The 18,898-nt window shown below is 42.1% G+C and overlaps 1 protein-coding gene across 1 annotated transcript; it reads right to left on the bottom strand.

Annotated features, from left to right (window-relative positions):
* Nucleotides 1-1,144: 1,144 nt before the first annotated feature.
* On the bottom strand, nt 1,145-18,639 carry Sec11c (SEC11 homolog C, signal peptidase complex subunit). Its single transcript, XM_046419496.1, has 6 exons — nt 18,463-18,639; nt 10,167-10,276; nt 6,305-6,454; nt 4,060-4,179; nt 2,003-2,060; nt 1,145-1,337 (listed from the first exon to the last, which is right to left on the bottom strand). The coding sequence occupies exons 1-6, from the start codon at nt 18,547-18,549 to the stop codon at nt 1,284-1,286; spliced, it is 579 nt and encodes a 192-aa protein (XP_046275452.1). The 5' UTR covers nt 18,550-18,639; the 3' UTR covers nt 1,145-1,283.
* Nucleotides 18,640-18,898: the final 259 nt, after the last annotated feature.

The following is an 18,898-nucleotide window of genomic DNA, read 5'->3' as shown; positions in this document are numbered from 1 at the left end:
TTTTTCTCAGGAATTTGTCACAGAGACGGAAAGCTGACTAGCACAGTAGTTGAAACTTTTACAGATTCTAAATTTTTGAAACCGAATTAGAACCTAAAAGAATGAAGCGGCTTTGTGAGGCCTGACTGGCTGGATGTCCATGTCCTGTAGTTCAATGAAAAGAAAACATTTTTGTAAAACTGAGGAATCTATTTTAAAACACCCCTGGCCACCTTTTTATCCCCCTAGTACTTCGCGGTGTAGGCACCAGTGGCCTTAGCATCACCCAGGAGCAAGGCAGAAATGCAGAATGGCGGCCCAGACCTCCTGAGCTGGAACCTACTTAGCCATTATCAAGGGATCGGCATACTCTGGAGAGCTTGAGAGGAGCCACTCAAGCCTGCCACCAGCTTCCCCTCTCAGGGCTCTGCCCTTGCTGGAAGGCTCTTCAGGACTGACGGGCCTCACTCTCTCTCATGTCTCTTTAGGTCATCTTTCCTCACCTCCATATGAAAAATAGCATCTCTGTCACCCTCTGTCTGTTTACCCCAATTAATCTTCCTTCATAGCAATGAGCACTACTTAAAATCATAGATTTACTATTCTTTCCACCCACTGCACTGTGACCTGAACTAAGACTGGGACTTTGTACCTCCAGCACCGAAGACAGTGAGTGGCTGGGATGTAAGTGCTTGCTAAATATTTGAATAAGAGACTATCTTAGATGCAGGACTATCTATAGTATAAAGACCTCACTTAACAGCAGAGATCCCTGGGAAATGGAAAGGAAAATGCCCCTTCACCCTTTTGTAGTTTTTTTCAAAGGTGTACAAACTGCTTTTCCAACTTATTAAATGCTTTCAAATAATGGAACAATCCATCTCAAGATATATCACCAGAAAATCAGAGCAGATTCCTTCCTTCTAAAAAGTTTTAGGAGTTATGGTCAAAATGACACCTTAATAAACACGGAGCCATGTCCTTTGATGAGCCTACTTGTTTCCATCAGAAATGCCACTAGGTGAAGCTGGGAGTTTATTGAAAGTCAGACATTATGACTATAGCACGTGGACTGGGCCTTGTCCCTCAAACTCGGCTTCAAGTGACTACCACAACAGCAGAGAGACTGAGCAGATTCCAATCACAGTCCACAAAGAAAGCCATCTTCACTGATGAATCATTTATTTGGACAAGACAAAAACGTCTCCACAGGGTTTCCTTTTATACAGAAAGTGGAACATTTCAAATATATTAGTTTTTCGACAGAATTCATTTCAATCTGGTCCCAGGAACTGCTGCACACATTAGGATTCACGTTTTAGTAACACGTATGCGCCCATTACAGCCAAAAGAGCGTACTGTGAACAGAAACAAAATGGAAAATTACTGAGGTCTACAAATAAATTTGGCCTATGAACTTAAAAGGTAAAAACAGCTATTTTAAATAATAAAATGTATTCAGATAAAGTCTAAATAAATAATAAAATCTATTCAGATAAAGTCTGTTCAATACTGGAGTGATGACAGAATCAAAAGATGACCTCTTCCCTGGTGGCTTGTTCTCCAAATTAGCTGTTCAGTGCATGATATGGTTAAAGGCCCCCAAACAGGTCAAACGCTCGACACACAGACAGTGCAGTGCTTGTACCAATGCAGGACTCCTATTTCTTTTCAAGTGATTTTTTTAAAAAAATAGAAATAATGTTTCTGTTGAAGTTGTTAGATAAACATCACTGGGTTTATTATCCTACTTTTTTGTATGTTTGAAAATTTCCATAATAAGCGACAACTATATAAGTGCCATTTTAGAACACACTGTGAATTTAAAAGGTAAAAGCAGCTATTTTAAATAATTAATTTAAATGTTAATTTAAGTGGTTATGTTAATTTATAGTTAATTACAAATACTCTGCAGAAAAATTAATGGCAAAATAGCTAAAGAAGATGACCTCTTTACAGTTGTACAAGTAAAAGCTCCAATATTTAAAAATGAATAGGCACAGACACACACATAAATTCCTACCTTAAATTTTGGATAGTCATTCATTATTATGGTGACCATACCAACATATGGTAAAAACCTAAGTTGTGGGAATAAAAAGGAAGAAATATATAAATTTATGTTTATAATGAGGATAGTGACATTTGACACACCGTGTATCAGCCTTAGGAACACATCTTCCATGGACACACCACTGACTGGAGCTGTAGGGACAGCATTCACCCCTGTCTCACATGTTTTATCAGTAAAACGCATCAGAGCTAATAGCTGGGACAACTGTCTCAAGCAAGCACGGATTTGACCTAGGAATGGCACAAGTCTTCATCTGCTACACTTAAGATCATCAGTTGAACCGTATGTTCATTCAGAATAGGCAACTTCCACAAATCTTATTTTTTCAGAGGAAAAATAAGTTTCAGGTGGCCAATATGAAAATTACTGTTAGATAAAGCTTTAAGGCACATACATAATTAGTCTGTACTTTAAAAAAATATTTTCATTTCAGTGCTTTTCAGATTAACAAATACATTTACTGGGCAGTGAATACAAATGTGAATGCCATAACCTATATGCAAATATGATTATGATCCCAGAGAGACCAAGTTCACAGCTGGTGATTATGCCGACCAAATTAATATCAATATGGAATCAGGTCCACCCAGTCTCATCATCCCTACTAATGGGAAACAAGCTAACACACCTACAGTACCCTCCAGTCAAGTCAGAAGCATCCACCTCTCTCTGATCCAGAGCCTTTCATCAGAAATATAGGGAAGATGACCTGAAATTCTCCTCATCTCCCCACAGATACTTGGTAATGCAACAGAGTGGTTAAAGGGATAGCAAGAGGTCTTAAGCCACAACCTGATTAATAAAGCTACCTCTCACACAACTGTGGCCCGTGTCTCCAGCATAACACAGCTATGAGACCCAGAAAACAAGAACACATTTCTAACAAGGTTAAATATAAAAAGGATCATTGAAAGGGGAAAAAAAATCTCCTTTTTTTAAAATAAGAAGATACAACTGGGCACAGTCGTTCATGCCTGTAATCCCAGAGCCTTGGGAGGCCTAAGACTGGAGGATCACAAGTTCAAGGTCAGCCTTGGCAACTTCACAAGGCCCTAAGCAACTCAGTGAGACCCAGTCTCTAAATAAACCTCAAAAGGGCTGGGATATGGCTCAGTGGTTAAGTCCCCTTGGATTTAATTCCCAGTACTCCCACCCCCACCAAAAAAAAAAAAAAAAAGATACACACTTGCTGTGTCAATTAGTAGCAGAACTCACTGCTGGAACAATCATATAAAATTAATATTAAAAGATTTATCAAGAACTGTTTTCAGGCTGGGCGTGGTAATCCCAGTGGCTTGGGAGGCTGAGGCAGAAGGATTGAGAGTTCAAAGCCGGCCTCAGCAAAAGCAAGATGCTAAGCAACCCAGTGAGATCCTGTCTCTAAATAAAATACAAAATAGGGCTGGGGATGTGGCTCTGTGGAGTGCGCCTAAATTCAATCCTCAGTAAAACAAACAAACAAAAAAACTGTTTTCAGTGGGGAAAATAGATATGACATCATTTAAATGTCTGCCACACCCCAGCCCAAAAAAATGTCTACCAAAAGATGCTTGGTTATAAAAGCTATCATTATCAATAGCACAGCATGTAGCCATGTAAAAAAATGGAGTCATAGGTTTAACACAAAAAAGTTTTTCCCACTTCCTTCTAGGTAAAATTATATATGCATCCACACACACCTGTTAGGCACAAAGTATCCAGAACATTCACCAAAATGTTAAGCAGTGGTCATCTCTGGGAGGATTAATTGTAATTTAAAATTCACAAATAATTAAACCCTATGTGAGGATATGATAGTTAACCCATGATGAAAATAATGTACTTGGTTTTAGATCCTAGAGAGTTCTAAGTTTTCTTTGGTCTTCACAGTACACACCAGAACTACTAGAATGCTCCTGACATGCCATATTTGCAATGAATGATTCTATTATCCTCTAAAGGTAGTTTCCTTCTAAATATTTTCCTGGCTCCTGAACTGTCTATACGTCTTAAAAGCTGGTGCTCACCCTCGTGCTCTTCCCACCACGTCCTTCTTTTCCAGCCAGTTCTGGCCTTCTTTGTATAAGCCTCTATCATCAACTTCATTATTATCTCCTTTAGTCAGAAATTTGATGTCTCCGTTATCTCTGAAAAGCAAAATGATGTACTCTCAAAAATTATTTTTAACACAGCACCATTAAAAAGAATTAGTTCACATATAACATTAAGGTCAGACATGAGAAAGCAGCTGAGGAATGCTTGATCTTCCATTGATCTAAGATGACTGCTTACAGACAGACATTCAGATGAAGCACAAATATAATGACAATTCTGTGGTTTAGATTCTAAAACACTCAAGTAACCCTGACAACCAGGAAGCACGGCAGAGCGCCAGGGATGGGGAAGGCAAGGACTGGCTTCCAGTACAGCTACACTTCTTGCCTCACGCCTTCTTGGAAGGAAGGAAAGGCTAGCATCTAACCTGTTTTTCAATCTGGTAATAAGGGTATTCATCGGTGGGCAAAACATGTGAACAACCCCTGTGCAATTCTTTCAAATCCAGATTCACAGCACACTGAGATGCTGCTCAGGGGGAGGGAGCTTCTCCAGGCTTGATCCAGTCACTCATCTTGAGTCAGACTAGGTCAGAAGTCAGGACACGAGGCTGATTTAAAAAAGGGGTTGTACCTGAACTCTTTCTATTTCTTCTTAGACCTCATGAGCCAATTAGTCAACATGGATTATATTATTTTTCACTCTAGACATAAATTTGGTCCCCAAAATTACTTGACTTGAGCAGAAAGTAAATCTAAAAGCAACTATGCTCTTTGCTGCCCTCAAACTTTCCCTTGTCAAGCACAGGATGTATTAATGCACACTTCCTTCACCACTGAGCAAGCCGGTGTAAAATCCTGTTGGCAAGGAAATGAGAATCACCATGGATGTGATTTGTTAGGCATTCTAAACTGGCGCTTAGGTGGCCTTGATGCTAAAACACAGAACCATACAGTCTGGTGCTGTAAAGAAGGTGGTCCTTCAATAAGGCAAATGAAAAAACATACCATTTTAATGAGATAAAATATTTAAAGCCCACAAAGATTTGAAACCATGTCCAAAAGAGCGTTTTGACTTACAGTCATGGTTATACAGGAAACTGAGAAGATAAACTCCTGGCACTTCTCACAATTCATGCAAATTAAAACCAGTACCATTTCCTCAACTTTGAAATGTCTCATCTTCAGAAATTATTTTTAAATCAGGTGAGAGTACTGCCACGTCATGACTGAATGTGCTTCTTCCTCAGCAAGTAACAAGTAGGCAGCACCAACGACTGAACAGCACCAGTGCAGGGACACTAATGAAAACGGAGGGTCCCGATGTTCAACACAAAGTGCACTGAACATGTTAAGTACCAATGTCTTTGGGGACACCTGGAAGCAGTGAATGAAATGAGAATCTAATACCAGAAGTACACAAATAGTTTCTCTCTCTCTCTCTCTCTCACACACACACACACACAGAGAGAGAGAGAGAGAGATGTTCCATTATTTAAAAACACATATAAATACCTAAATATAATTCTATAAATCATGTAGATAAAAATTCTACACTAAGCTACAAAAGGGAAATGAACAAACAAGTATATAAAATGCTACATTTTCAACTGTCTCCTGGAAACTTTCTATATTTGAACTAGAGGTAAATGTTTGGTTCCAAAAAGGAAACCAGACCTTATTAAGGTCTGAAGTCCTCCCAGCACCTTAGGGAAAGGCAAGGCTGTCTGTAGGAGAAGAATTAGTGCAGGGTATGCCATGACCAAATAATGAGGCGAGATGGGGAAAGGAATTTTTATCCATCTAGGGCTATTAATACTGCTGAAAATGCCACTTTGGACAAATGTACAGAGAAACAGCTAGCTTTCTTGCACTTCAGAAAATAATTCTTTATCAAAAGAATCCTGTTACAATGTGATTTGACCCTGTTCAAGACTCCTTCAAATAACTAATGTAACACATTCCATCTAACATTTGTGTAGTGATTTGACTTTTTAGGTGCTTTTGTGAACATAAGTTCATTTAATTCTCATAATCATCATATGAGTTATTGTGGGCAAAATATTATCACTCTTGCCTTACAAACTGAGGCGGCTGGTCCAAAGTCATTTGGTTAGTAAATGGCAGAACTAGGAACATAACCCAATGCTTTCACTACTTTTTAATTCACCATCTACCAAAATTTACAAAAACAAAAGAAGAAGAAAGGCCTCTTTACTTTTCATGAACTTTGATTACTCTGTGAACTATTGGAATGTCTCGTCCTTCAACTTTAAAAACGACTATTTCACCAGCTCTAATGGGGTCTTCCCGGAAATTTGTGAGGAACAGAAGGTCTCCCCGGTGAAAGGCCGGCTCCATGCTGCCACTGGAAAGAAACACAAAAGTGAACATCAGTGTCACCCAGTGTCCAAAAGGGAATGATGACAAACTTACCAGTCAGAGCTGAAATTCCCGTCAACAGTCTGCAAGTCCAAGACACTCTAAAGGGAGCCCAGTGGTTTCCTTCCTGCTCTGGAGACAGGATGAGAGAGGATACAGTTTCTACCTAGCTTGCGGCAGGCAAGGGTCCCAACAGGCCCCTCTGCAGTTTGCATCAGGGAAGAAAAGAACCAAGGAGCATGTGGACTCTGCACAGTAAAAGCTGCCAGTTTGAGCCTTCAACAAGCCCTACCTCTGCCAATCGGGGACTCCTCACTCAGAACTTTAGGCCAGGACCCACTGGCTAGTGCCTTAGGGCAATTCTTTCATTCCTGGATACCCCAGCACCCAGGACAATGTTACTTGTTTAAGAAAAGAAAAACAGAAAAGTGACTAAACCCTAGGGAGCAGGACCTGTCCTACAGCCTTGCTGAGGGTTGAGACAAAATTTGAACCCTGGTCTTGCTTCCTGCAGCAGCACCCTTCCAACCAGGTCCTTCCTAAAAAGGCCCAGTGTTAATAAGGACTGACTGATTTCGATGTGGAGGTCAACAGATAATCCCCACGCTACCTGTTCAAACTCATGCCAAAGCGTTTGGTGGATATAAAGTGAGCTGCAACCTACTGGGAGCTGGAATTTAAAAACTGGATTCATTTCCACATGCTCCTGCTTTGTTTTAATGTATGAGAAAAGAATAAGACCTAGAAGTGTGCCTGGACTGGGAAGGTGGCCGATCAGCAGACAGCAACACCGGTCTAGCTGGAAAGAAAGGGGAGGAAGCAGCGGGCTGCCAAGGCCACAGAAATGGCCTCAAAGGCAAGCGCAGCACAGGAGGCTGCCCTCCTCTCCATTCCTCCTGCCCCCCTGAACTTCCAGGGGGTGCAGAATGCAGGAGGGAGAAAGGCCTATCCCGGAGCCCCTGCTGGGAGCTTTGTTTTAAAATGAAACTGAGGCAGGATAAAAGAAATAAAGAGAGGGGCAGAGAGGAGACAAAAGGGAGGACGAGGATTAGAACTTTAAAGTCCTGCGGCATACCTTTCTAGGCCTGTCACTCTCCAAGTTAGTTCTTCTCCCAGGCCTGTCACTTCTAAAGTTCTGGGAAATCTATAAATCTTAATTACCATAAACTCACCCACTTATGAAAACTATCTTGTGTACTGTTAATTAGCTATATAGTAAATATATTAAGCAGAGAGAGACAATATTTTAAGAATCGTATAATGTAGGGTACTTGCCAACATTATCTACTGATGGATAACAGAGACCATGTCAAGCCTAAGGATCCCGAGAATTGTCAGACCACCATAAACCATCTTGAGACCACCAGGCTGACGTCATCCTCACATACCTTCCATGCCCACTCCTCACCAAGTAACTTTAAAAGAGCCGGAAAACCCCAAAACATCTCCCACTCTCAAGATGGCCTGCATTCTCCCTTGAACTTGCACTCCTTACTTTACCCCCCTCTTGAGGGACCCACATTATCTCTTGAACATGTCTCTGCTTTCCTAACTAAATCTCCCTACCTCAACTGACACATCCTTAAATTCATTTTTGTGATGTTTATCGAGAGCCCCCCGTGTTCTAAGTTGAGGTCCCCCTCTCCAAGAATTTCTCAGACCTCCTCCAGTGACAAAACCAGTTGCCCCTGAGATAGACACCAGATCAGCACTCAAAACCAAGAAATCTGAATAAAAAGGGAGAAGATAAGCAACAGGAATGGCTAAAAGGGCAAGAAAAAGAAAATATCTGAGCAAAACAAATATGGGTGTTTTCTTTTGTTCCCCAACATGGAATTTTATTTTGTCTTCTTCTGATAATGACTCAAAATTGCTTCAGGGTTTTGTCTTCTTTTAAAGAACAGCAGCTAAACTACTCAAGATGATTTCTTGAGATGGCTTCATCTCTACTCCTTCCACAGAATTCCTGAGGACACACAGTAGGAAGATATTTATAAAAAATGGTCTTGGTCCATGGAAACAGGACCACCATGAGGAGAACCTCCCTCCATAAGTCTCAGAGGTCAGAAGAGCACACTGAAGCTTGGCGTTGAGGGACAGGATGTGTACCATTGGGAAAGTGGTTCTTTTAAATATTTTCCTAATAACAGCTTATTGTTTTCTCCTGAGCCAGGGGTTCCCTCAAGGCCACATACCCTTCAGGACATCAAAAGTTTATGCTGCCAAATTAAATGGCTTTAGAGTAATAAAGGACACTTTTTAAAAGTTCCCATACACTGTACTCTCCCAATAACTTCCATGTGCAAGCATGTCTGTGTGATTTGAGAAGGAGGGCCGGTGATCTCAGATCCAGTATTGTTCTTCATGTAGCCATAAAGTCAGCCAAGGAGAAAAACTTAAGTCAATTTGGAATCAAATGACCATATTTGGGAGCCAGGAGATGCTCCAGGATGGTCTTATCCAGTGTCTTAGATCACTGGGTCTTATTGCCAACTCTGGATCTAGATCACTGGCCTGCCATCTCAAATCATACAGTTTGTTTATAACTTGGTCTCACGAGGCTCCAAGTTCCTTATCTACTAGGTGAGAAGATCCATCTAAATTTGAGGCTTTTAATTCTCCTCTTCCTCCTTCTCCTCCTCTTCCTCCTTATGGTGGTGGAAACAAAATCCAGAACCTTAGACATGGTAGGCATGCACTCTATTACTGAACCCCCTTCTTCTTCAAGGAAAAAAAAAAAAGGCTTAAAGTCCTTCCTTCAATGAGATATGACCAGATAAAATACCTGAAAGTGGAGCTGCTGCAAGTGAAATAAAGCTAGGTGCTGGGGGCCCAGAAGCCTGGTCCCTTTCTCCCTCCTCATCTATTCACCACTCGAGGGACCTCCCAGAGCACAGCGTGAAGACCAGTGAGACAGGGTCCCCTTGGTTCTGTTGTGAGCCACCCCATCCTCAGGCTTCTACATTTACGAAAACTCGACATCTCTACAAGTGTGCCCCTTGGCCAGTCACACGGAAGCGTAGACAGGGCTGCAGCCCATTACATGGTAGCAGGCCCCAGGGAGGGAAAGGGCACTGGCTCCAGCACTGGTCAGCTGTGACTCTGCCCACATGACTGCTGCACCTCCCAGCCTGGAGCAGTGAGCCCCAGTGATCTGAGATTCAGTGGACATGACTTCATAGACTGCATGAAGTTGACTGAAATATTCACTCTTCTAAAACAAACACGCTGTACTTTCATAAGCATAACTGTCTCCAGAAGATAGCAGCCATCTACAACAGTAGCACTGAAGCCTGAAAAAAGAACAGGCCCTTGCTGGGCACCAGGGAGACGCACACATCCTATCAATTGCATGAAGAAGACCAAGAACATTATTAAAATTAATCATGTTTAAAAATCAATTTGCACACCAATAAGGTACTAATACCATATTGCTAAACTGTCATTTTGAAATGGATTAAACGTACCAACATGACATGATTAAAACTATAAAATGTCTTTTGAAAAGGATAAAAATTTTCAACAAAAGTCAAGAAAAAATGAGATATTCTTGAAGCAGATATCAATAAAGAAAACTCTACTAGTTTATTAAATTAGAATCTTTAATCATAGCTGTCACACAGGTTCTTGCTCAAGGCACCCCGTCCTGTCTTGGCTAAGCAGTGTGACAGAGCCCAGGGCCAGCTGGCGGGACCTACCTCAGCACCACCACGATGGGGCTCTCACTGCCCGTGAGGACGATCAAGCCTTTCCATATCATGAGTGCAGAAGACACAATCATGGCAAAGTTTAAAACCTGGTAGTAGAGCTGGAACGAGAAAAGCCAAGCTCAAAGTGAAACCAATGGCAGAATATTCATCAACCCAAAGCTGGAGACCCACTTATGAAATAAAACAAAAAAGATGTGATTTTACAACATGGAACTAATTTAAACAAGGTAGGAAATCAGGTGGCATTCCAACTTTCACCCATGAAATAAGTCCTTCAAATAGAGTCTCTCCTTCAGTGAGAAAAAAGGAAGCAAATCAGAGTTATTCATACTGAGGGCTAGCTTTTTTCAAGCCCCCATGAGGTTCTGCTAACCACTCTCAAACCCCTCAGGGAACTTGCTATACAATTCCACCACCAGGGCCTCCAGCTCTAGACTAGCCACAGGCCACAGTTCTCCAAAAAAAAGCATGTGCCTAATCCTCAGAGGCTTTGTGAATCCACCCAGAACTACCCTTCAGTAGCACAGCTAAAGATAGCCTCAAGTGAAAGGGTCACAGTACTTGGCAATGAGGCCTCTGCACCTGAAAATTACCTGTTGAAAGGAACAGAACCTTTAAATATCCAGATGTTAAATTTTCCGGAAGCATCTAAAAAGGTGAACAGCAAATATTTGGTTGAAACACCCACAAGGTGGGATGATGGAAATCAGTATGGAGATTCCTCAAAAGAGTAGGAAGGCAACTACCATATAACCCAGGTCTACCACCCCTTGGTATCTATCCTGAAGAATTAAAGCCAGCAGAGTACAGCAATACACGCATGCCTATGTTCACAACAGCCAAACTATGGAACCAGCCTAGGTGTCCATCAACGGATGAATAGATACAAAAAATGTGGCATATATACACAATGGAGTTTTATTCAGCCATAAAGAAAAATGAAGTTATGTCATTTGCAGGAAAATGAATGGAATTTGAGAACATTATATTAAGTGAAATAAGCCAAATTCAGAAGGTCAATGGTTGTATGTTTTCCCTCATATGCAGAAGCTGGAGAGGAAAAAGGAAAAGAAAGATGTGTGTGTGTGTGGGGGGGTCTCATGAAAATCAAAGGGAGATTAGTAGAGTAGAGGAAAGGAACCAGGAGGAGGGAGGAGCAGAAGGAAAGGGGAGATACTGGGGAATGCTGTTGGACAATGTTATATCATGGGATGCATGAATATGTAACGATGAGTCCTACCAATATGTATAATTTAATGCATCAATAAAAATATTTTTAAAAACACAGGTGAGGAAGTCACACAAGTCAATATATAATGGCCAGTTGTCAGCTAGGAGAATGATGTGTTAAGCTGCCCTTGGCCCACTTCAGACCACTTCTGAGCTTGACAACCCACACATCTCACTCTTGCTCCCTCCCTGCTCCACAAATGCTAAAACACAGGTGTTTCTCAAGACTGCTGCCTGCCACACCTCTTGGGGACTAAGGGGCAAAGCAACACTTGCACACAGCCCAACTCCCTTTGAAAACTGCAGCAGTATTGTCAGACAAATGCTTATCATCCTTCAAGATGCTAAGTGACTAAGTCCTTTGTACCTAGTACTACCCAAAGGGTAAGCTCCAGAGGGCCTGGCCTTCCCCGCCCACGGGAAGGCGTCTGACTTTGTAGCTGCTTCAGTCTTCCCACTACCAACTCCTGTGTGTGTCGCAGTGATTTGCAGAGCCATGTGGATCCAACTCAAACCCAGACCTCCTCATCTTCAGCGACCTTCTTCCCCCCAACCCCGCTGGACCATCCACATGTGTAGCAACACACCTATAATGTCATCTGCTCCAAACGGATACCTCTCAATGATCCCTCCCACCTGGCTGCATAGGCCTACTCTCCTGGCACCTGGGATCACCTACATGTCAGTTCTCTGGTTCTTTCAGGACCTCCATCCCTCACGTGTGCTTTCTATAATTGGCATACAGCATGCAAGCCGCTCAGGTACAGTGTCCACCTTCCATCAAGCCTGGAAGCCCTTACTCCAAAGGCTTCTGTTCATCCCTCCAGCGAGTGAACTTCTAGACCCTCATCTGGGAGGAGACCTTGGAGTAGAATGGGGAGGACAGTTAGGGGGTCTCACGCTTCTGTTTTTCTAATTTACTTCAGCCCTCCCATCCCCTTTGCCCTCAGCTTCAGAGACATCTGCTGCCATCAATTCTTGAGTCTATGAGGGTTCTGCCACACAAAAAGTGAAGCACTGTTCCTCATTCTCCCCCAGGGCCACACAGGATTTTGGCTTTCTCAGGCAATGTTGGTTATCATTCCTCCATGTATTCTGCAGCTTCTAGTATCTGGCTGATCTTCTTTCCTTGCCTGGCCTCCTTATCTTGGAATAGCTGATGACTTCCAAAATCATCTTACTGTAGTTCTAGTGGTGCTTCAGGGGAACTGAAACTAGATCAGTCAGATCCCCATCTTACCTACACATCAGCTCTCCAGGACATCCTTTAAAACTGGGTTTGGAACTAGGACCCAATCACGTTCTGAACATTGTTTCCTCAAATACCCAAATTTAAAATCAACTGAAACAGAATGTGGGGTATGGGCTCTTTTTGAGGATTGAATGTTGTTTAAGAATAAATTCTGGCATTCTATCGCAAAGTAGTGTGTACGGTATATTTAAAAATAACCAGAGAGAAGATTTTGAATGTTTTACTACGAAGAAATGATAAAGATTTAAGGTGACAGATATGTACTTACCCTTATTTGATCATTACACAATCTACATATGTATTAAAACATCACATTGCACTCCATAAATCTGTATGATTATGTATCAATTAAAAAATTAAACTACAATTTTAAACATAGTTTAAATGGTTTAAAATACAGTTTTAAAAATGCACAGGACTGGGTAAATGTGGCTAAAGACACTCAGGAAGAGCTACTAAGGAAGTGCCATGTCATTTTTTTTCTGGATGTGTAGACCTCCCTTTACAGCAGGGGCTCTCAAACATCAGCATGTACAAGAATCATCTGGAGGCCTGATGACTACATTTCCAACAAGCTCCAGGTGATGCTGAAGCTGTTTGTCTGGGACCACGGCTCTATACCATTGGTTCTCAACCTTGGCTGTATTCTGGATTCAAGTAGGAAGCCTTTCAAAAGTAGGATACCTGGCCTTCATCCCAGACCAAGTGAATCAGTGGTAGGGAAAGGGAACATCCATGTTTCATAAACAGCCTATCCAGTGATTCTGACGCATAGCAAAGGCAGAGCCACTGCTCCTGCCCATCAGCTTAAGTTGCTCCATCTTGAACCCTTCCTCCACTTCATATCCCCCTTCACCTTTAACACTCTTCTCTTTCATAGCCAAACTTCTCAAAAGAGCACCAAACCCAGGCAGAAATCTGAGAGTCCACTCTTTGAACACTTTCTTCTCTGTCTTCCTGCCCGTTCTTCCACTTCCATCTGAACCTCCAAATGAGGCCCTAGTACCATCACACTACCGACTCTCAATCCTGAGATTCCCAGCCACCTCCCTGACACTTGCATGTCTTTAAAGGTAGCTGAAACTCTACATGTCAGAACTGAATTTTCCTTTTCCAGAAAAACTTGCACGTCCAGTGCTGTCCAGCTCAATAAGTGGCATTGCCACCTAGTTGTTTGGAGACACTCCCTTCCCATCCACTCTCTGCAGTTTACCTTCTAGACATTTCCAGGATGAGTACAGTTCTCTCTATTCCCACTGCCACCATTCTCATCTAAGCCACAAACAGAGCCCATGGAGCCCCTGCAAGAGCCTACCATGGGTCTCCAGAGATCCACACATCTCTCCCAATCTATCCTACACTTAGTACTTTTTTTCACATGTATGTCTGGTCATCTGGTCACATCAATGCTCCGCTTAAATCTTTTCAATTGCCTATCACAGCTCAAAGGATTAAGACCAAACCTCAATTTAAGCACAAAGGTTCTGTGTGACAGAGCCGGGAAGTACCCCTATTGTTCAACTTCAACTCGGGAAGCTCACGATGCCCAGATGAACTTGTTGTATTTGTCAATGATCCAAAAAGCATGTGCTTCTTCCCAATTCAGGCTCTTTACTCAGCTCCTTCCTTTGCCCAGAAGGCTCTCGCCCTGGACCCCATGGCACTCATTCATCTTTAAGTCCCACTGTAAACACCAGTGTCCATGAGAGGCCTTCCCTTATCTGCCAGACCAAGAGTCAGTAAACTTTGTGTAAAGGGCCAGACAATAAATATTTGGGGTTTACAGGCCACATGATATCAACCAAAACCACTTAACTCTGCCACTGTAGCCAGAAAATACCCAGAGACAATTTATAAAAGAACGAACATGATTATGTTCCACATGACAACTTTATTTATAAAAACAGGAAGACCACTAGAGTTAGCCAATCTTTACTGTAGGTCAGCCTAGGTCTTCGTATTACATATTCTCACTGCATCCTGTACCTCCCATATTCAACACAGTTCTGGCAAAAAAATAAGTGCCAAAATTGTTGAATAAATAATGATAAAATAAAACATCTTTGATACATGGTGAACGCAAATGAACCATTAGTAAGAAAAACACCATGGGGCTGGGGATATAGCTCAGTTGGTAGAGTGCCTGCTTTGCATGCACAAGGCCCTGGGTTCAATCCCCAGCACCCCATGAAAATAAATAAATAAAATAAAGGTATTGTATCCATCTACAATAAGAAATACTTGAAAAAAAAAAAAACCAACACACCAAAATCCCAACAGAAAGAGGTAAAAACGTAAAACTGTACTTTTCCAAAGAGGAAACACAAATGGCAAATAAACATTTACAATGTTCAAACCAAAAATCCTGCCTGTTTCCCCCTCCCACCCAATCCCCACCCCAGCAAATTTAAAGTTTTTATTTTTTTAATTGTTTTTTAAAGCTAAGACTCAGTGTGGTGGGGATGGAAGTCGTTTTAACCATTCTGAAAGCAATCTGACACTAGTATCAGGAAGTTACTCTTGACCAGGTAATCCCACTTCTGGGAATTCCATCCAAAAAGCAGAGAGGGAAGTATGACCCGAAGATGTTTATCACAGCCAACTAGCTAACTTGTTTGCTTTCTCTGCCTTATTTCTGATAATGTGGAAAAGGAAATAAATTACCAACATCAGGAAAATAATTGAGTAGAAAAATGGCAGATTACTCTTCCAAATAATGCATAAATAACTTCAATGACTTGATCAAACACTTAAAGGATGTTCAGAAAAAAATGTAGACTGCAGTAGAATCTCAACAAACCATAAACAAACACAAGGAAATGCTCCATGACGCTACCAGAGGCAATCTTAGGATGATAGAATTATGAGTCATTGAATTTTCTTCTTTAAACTATTCCCTATTGTTTAAAATTCCTATATGGGCAGGGATTAAGTCCAAAACCTAAGGGGGGAAACGTGTTAAAAGGAAGTGCTATTTGAAAGAAATTAAAACAATCACTTTGAAGAGTGCGGCAAACACTAAAACATATTCTGATGTGATGTAAAGTAGGGAAAGCAAAGCTTGAAATTGCCTCTTGCCAATATTACAACTGTGAAATATGTAATTTGAGATAGTTATGAAGGATACAACTGAAAGTGGAGATATAAAATGCAAACTAAAACAACTGTTAAGGTATTTGGGTGCAATAAATGAAAACAGGAAAGTAAATATAATCCAATACAAAACTACACCATTTTAAACTACTTGGCTACTATGTCAATAGTAAATTATGAAACTATCACTGTATTTCCAGGAGAACAAAAAATGGAAACTGAAGTGCTAAGCGGACACTGTTAAACCACTGCTTTTTAAAGTCAAATCAGCCTTGCAAGTCACATCTGTCTAAAGCAGAAGTTGTCACTGGAGTTCACATTCAAAACCTTTCCCACCTGCTGTGCTTGACTTAAAGGACTTGATAAACAATTGTTCTTTCATTATGAATTACAGGTCTGATTAGGAAAGCCCCAAACCATGGTTTTAAACATTTTAGACAGGTTTTTCAAACCATCAGCCTCCACCTTGATACAAGAAAATTATAAATTCTTGCCACTTGTCTTAGAACTTGTTCTAAGAACATATTTTCTAGTATCATTGTCTATGCTTGAAATTCTTTGAGAGAAAATAAAATCAATTCTTCAATAATAGTTCCTTTGAACTAGGCATCTATCTGCCAAGAAAATGATCAGTAGAAAATGGCATATATAAAAACATAATAATCAAACTAAGTACAAAACCACAAATCACAATTCCAACATCCTACTTTTAACATATGAATCTGAGTGTAGGTTTGACATCCTGGAATCTAGAAACAAAATTTTGACCAAACTACTGACAAACTGAATGAGTTAGAAAACATACACCGCCACATTTTTGTTTGTATTCCTCTTTGGCTACCAAATTTGTATGCTTAGCACTTAACAACTCTAGCAGAGTTTAGAAGTAAGCCCACACTGAGTGGTTGCCAACCAAAGATGAAGTAGTCACTTTATACGAGTTTTAAAAAAACATTTCAGACCAGATATTCTGGCTACAGAGCAGCAGAAATGCCAGTAGCTGTATTTCTTTCTCTCTTCCTCACTGCAGAAACAAAGAGCCCTTGTTTTGCATGTGGCTCTTGCCTTAATTAATAGTAAGCAGGGGCAGCAGAGAAAGGAGGTCCCGCTTCCAACATTGGCAAAGCATGCAGGCCTGACAAGGTGTCACAAGGATGCTAATTTGAAAGGAAAAAAGAAACAAAGAAACAAGCAAAAAAAGATAAACTTTAAAACAAAAAGTACCACAAGGCAGTATATTTCAGCTTCTACATTTGAATTAGAAGATTAATAAAATAAGCAATGCAACTAGCTTCTGACAGGCCCATCCCTGAAGAGTGGGAACACCCAGGGCTTCCAAAGGGCAAACTGGGTTAGGGATTGATACACTCACTGGAAGGCTTTCTCTAATAGTCCGCAATTATAGCCATAAGTAATCAGCACCAGTTTAAGAAACATTTTTAAAAATCTAGCCAATAATCTGGATTTTAAAATACAGCTCTGTTTCCTGGAGAATCTTCCTGCAAACAGCATCAATGCTCAGATCATTAGCTTTTGGTGTTTCAAGCTAGTAGTATACTCTACAATTTCTCTTAATCACGGAAACCACAGGAGCTCATCAGCTATGCATACCTAGATACAATCAGATCCTAAACAGTTTTGAAATCCAAGTCATCAAACTCTCCCACATTGCTACTCTGGTCTGAAATTCTACAGAAAAAAAAAAAAAAAAAAAGCGCCCAAAGGAATAAGCTGTGCCTTGCCACAGGCATCATTTTGCATCCTCATATAACAATAAATGAAACTGGATCAAAATCATGAGCATTAATACCATTTTCAAAGACAATCAAAACCCCCTAGCAAAGGTTTCAGTATCTATCATGATACGGAGCGCAACAGGTCCTCCAACCTAGACGCTTAAGTAATACATTTTTCCTGGCTGAGAGGGCTTCCAGTCCCTTCTCATTCTTGCCATACGTTGAAGGGACAAGGACCCAAAGACAGTGATGATGGCCAAGAACTGGCTAAGGAGAGCAGTTTTCCTCTGAGGTCCTATCACGAAGGAATCAGAAATCAATTTCAGCTAACCAAAGACCCCCCAGGTAACTGCCTCCCATATTCATGGTGCAGACAGCATGATTCAATCTGAGAGGAAAGTTAGAAGACGTCTGGAATTCCCTTTTGAATACTGCTAGGTCCACAATGACTGAGCAGCACCTATGAGATCACTAGGCACGGAAAAACCTGCCCCGGCAGGGAAGAAACAGCTTTGGGAGGTATCACTGGACAGCTCCCATTGTCAAAAAGTTCTTCCCTTCTGCCCGCCTCTCTGCCAATTCCATGCGCGCGCAATCAGGCCTCTGGATGGCTACAAGGAAATGTGTTCCTCCTCACTGAGGGGCCCTTCAAATCTGCGCACAGACAGCTGTCACTCGCGCTCCAGTCATCTCTCCTCGCTTTCCCAGCCATGTCATCCACTGCACTGGGCTTCTTCTATTCTCTTCTCCTTCCTGATCATCCTCCCCTCATTTGCTCTTATCAGTGCAAGAAAGCACACATTTGCCCACACGTGGATCTGGGAGGATTTGAACCCAGAGGCTCTGAAAGCTTCGGGTCGCCACCGGGTCGCAGTCACCCGCAACTGCCCTTGTGCAAACGCTACTCTCTAAACCCAGACACCCAGCTGCCGCAGCGCACCCCCTGCGAGCCCCCAGCCCGGGCATCGGTTACCTGACGCTTGTTCATCTTCCTCAGGTCCCCAAAGATGTCCAAGCCGGACGCGGGGAGGTGCGTCCCCACGGCGCCAGCGCGTACCATGGCAGGGTCTCTGGGGGCCAAAGCGGCCCGCCGGCTCCGGTTGTCACAGACCGCTGCGGAGCACCGCAGGCCCCGCCCACCAGCCCCGCGTTCTTGCGGACCACGTGACCGGCTACATGCTTGGGCGTCTGGGAATCGTAGTCTCGCGAGTCTCGGTCACGGGTCCGCCCCGTACGAATCGAGAAGAGGAAAACTACTATGCCCAGAATGCCGCGGGCCGACAGCCTCGGCCAGTGAAGACCCTGGGCTCCCAGGGAGGGCAGCGACTGGGCTCGGGAGCCTTCACCGACCCTTCCGAGGGACTGTGGGGCAGTGGGTGAATCCGCATGTCTTAGGGGCAACTCGGGGA

This window comes from Marmota monax, unplaced genomic scaffold, assembly GCF_021218885.2.
Source record: "Marmota monax isolate L192 unplaced genomic scaffold, Marmota_monax_Labrador192_F-V1.1 WCK01_AAM20220418_F8-fsc00088, whole genome shotgun sequence".
In the NCBI taxonomy this organism is placed as follows: domain Eukaryota; kingdom Metazoa; phylum Chordata; class Mammalia; order Rodentia; family Sciuridae; genus Marmota; species Marmota monax.
This window is presented reverse-complemented; position numbering and strand designations above follow the sequence as displayed.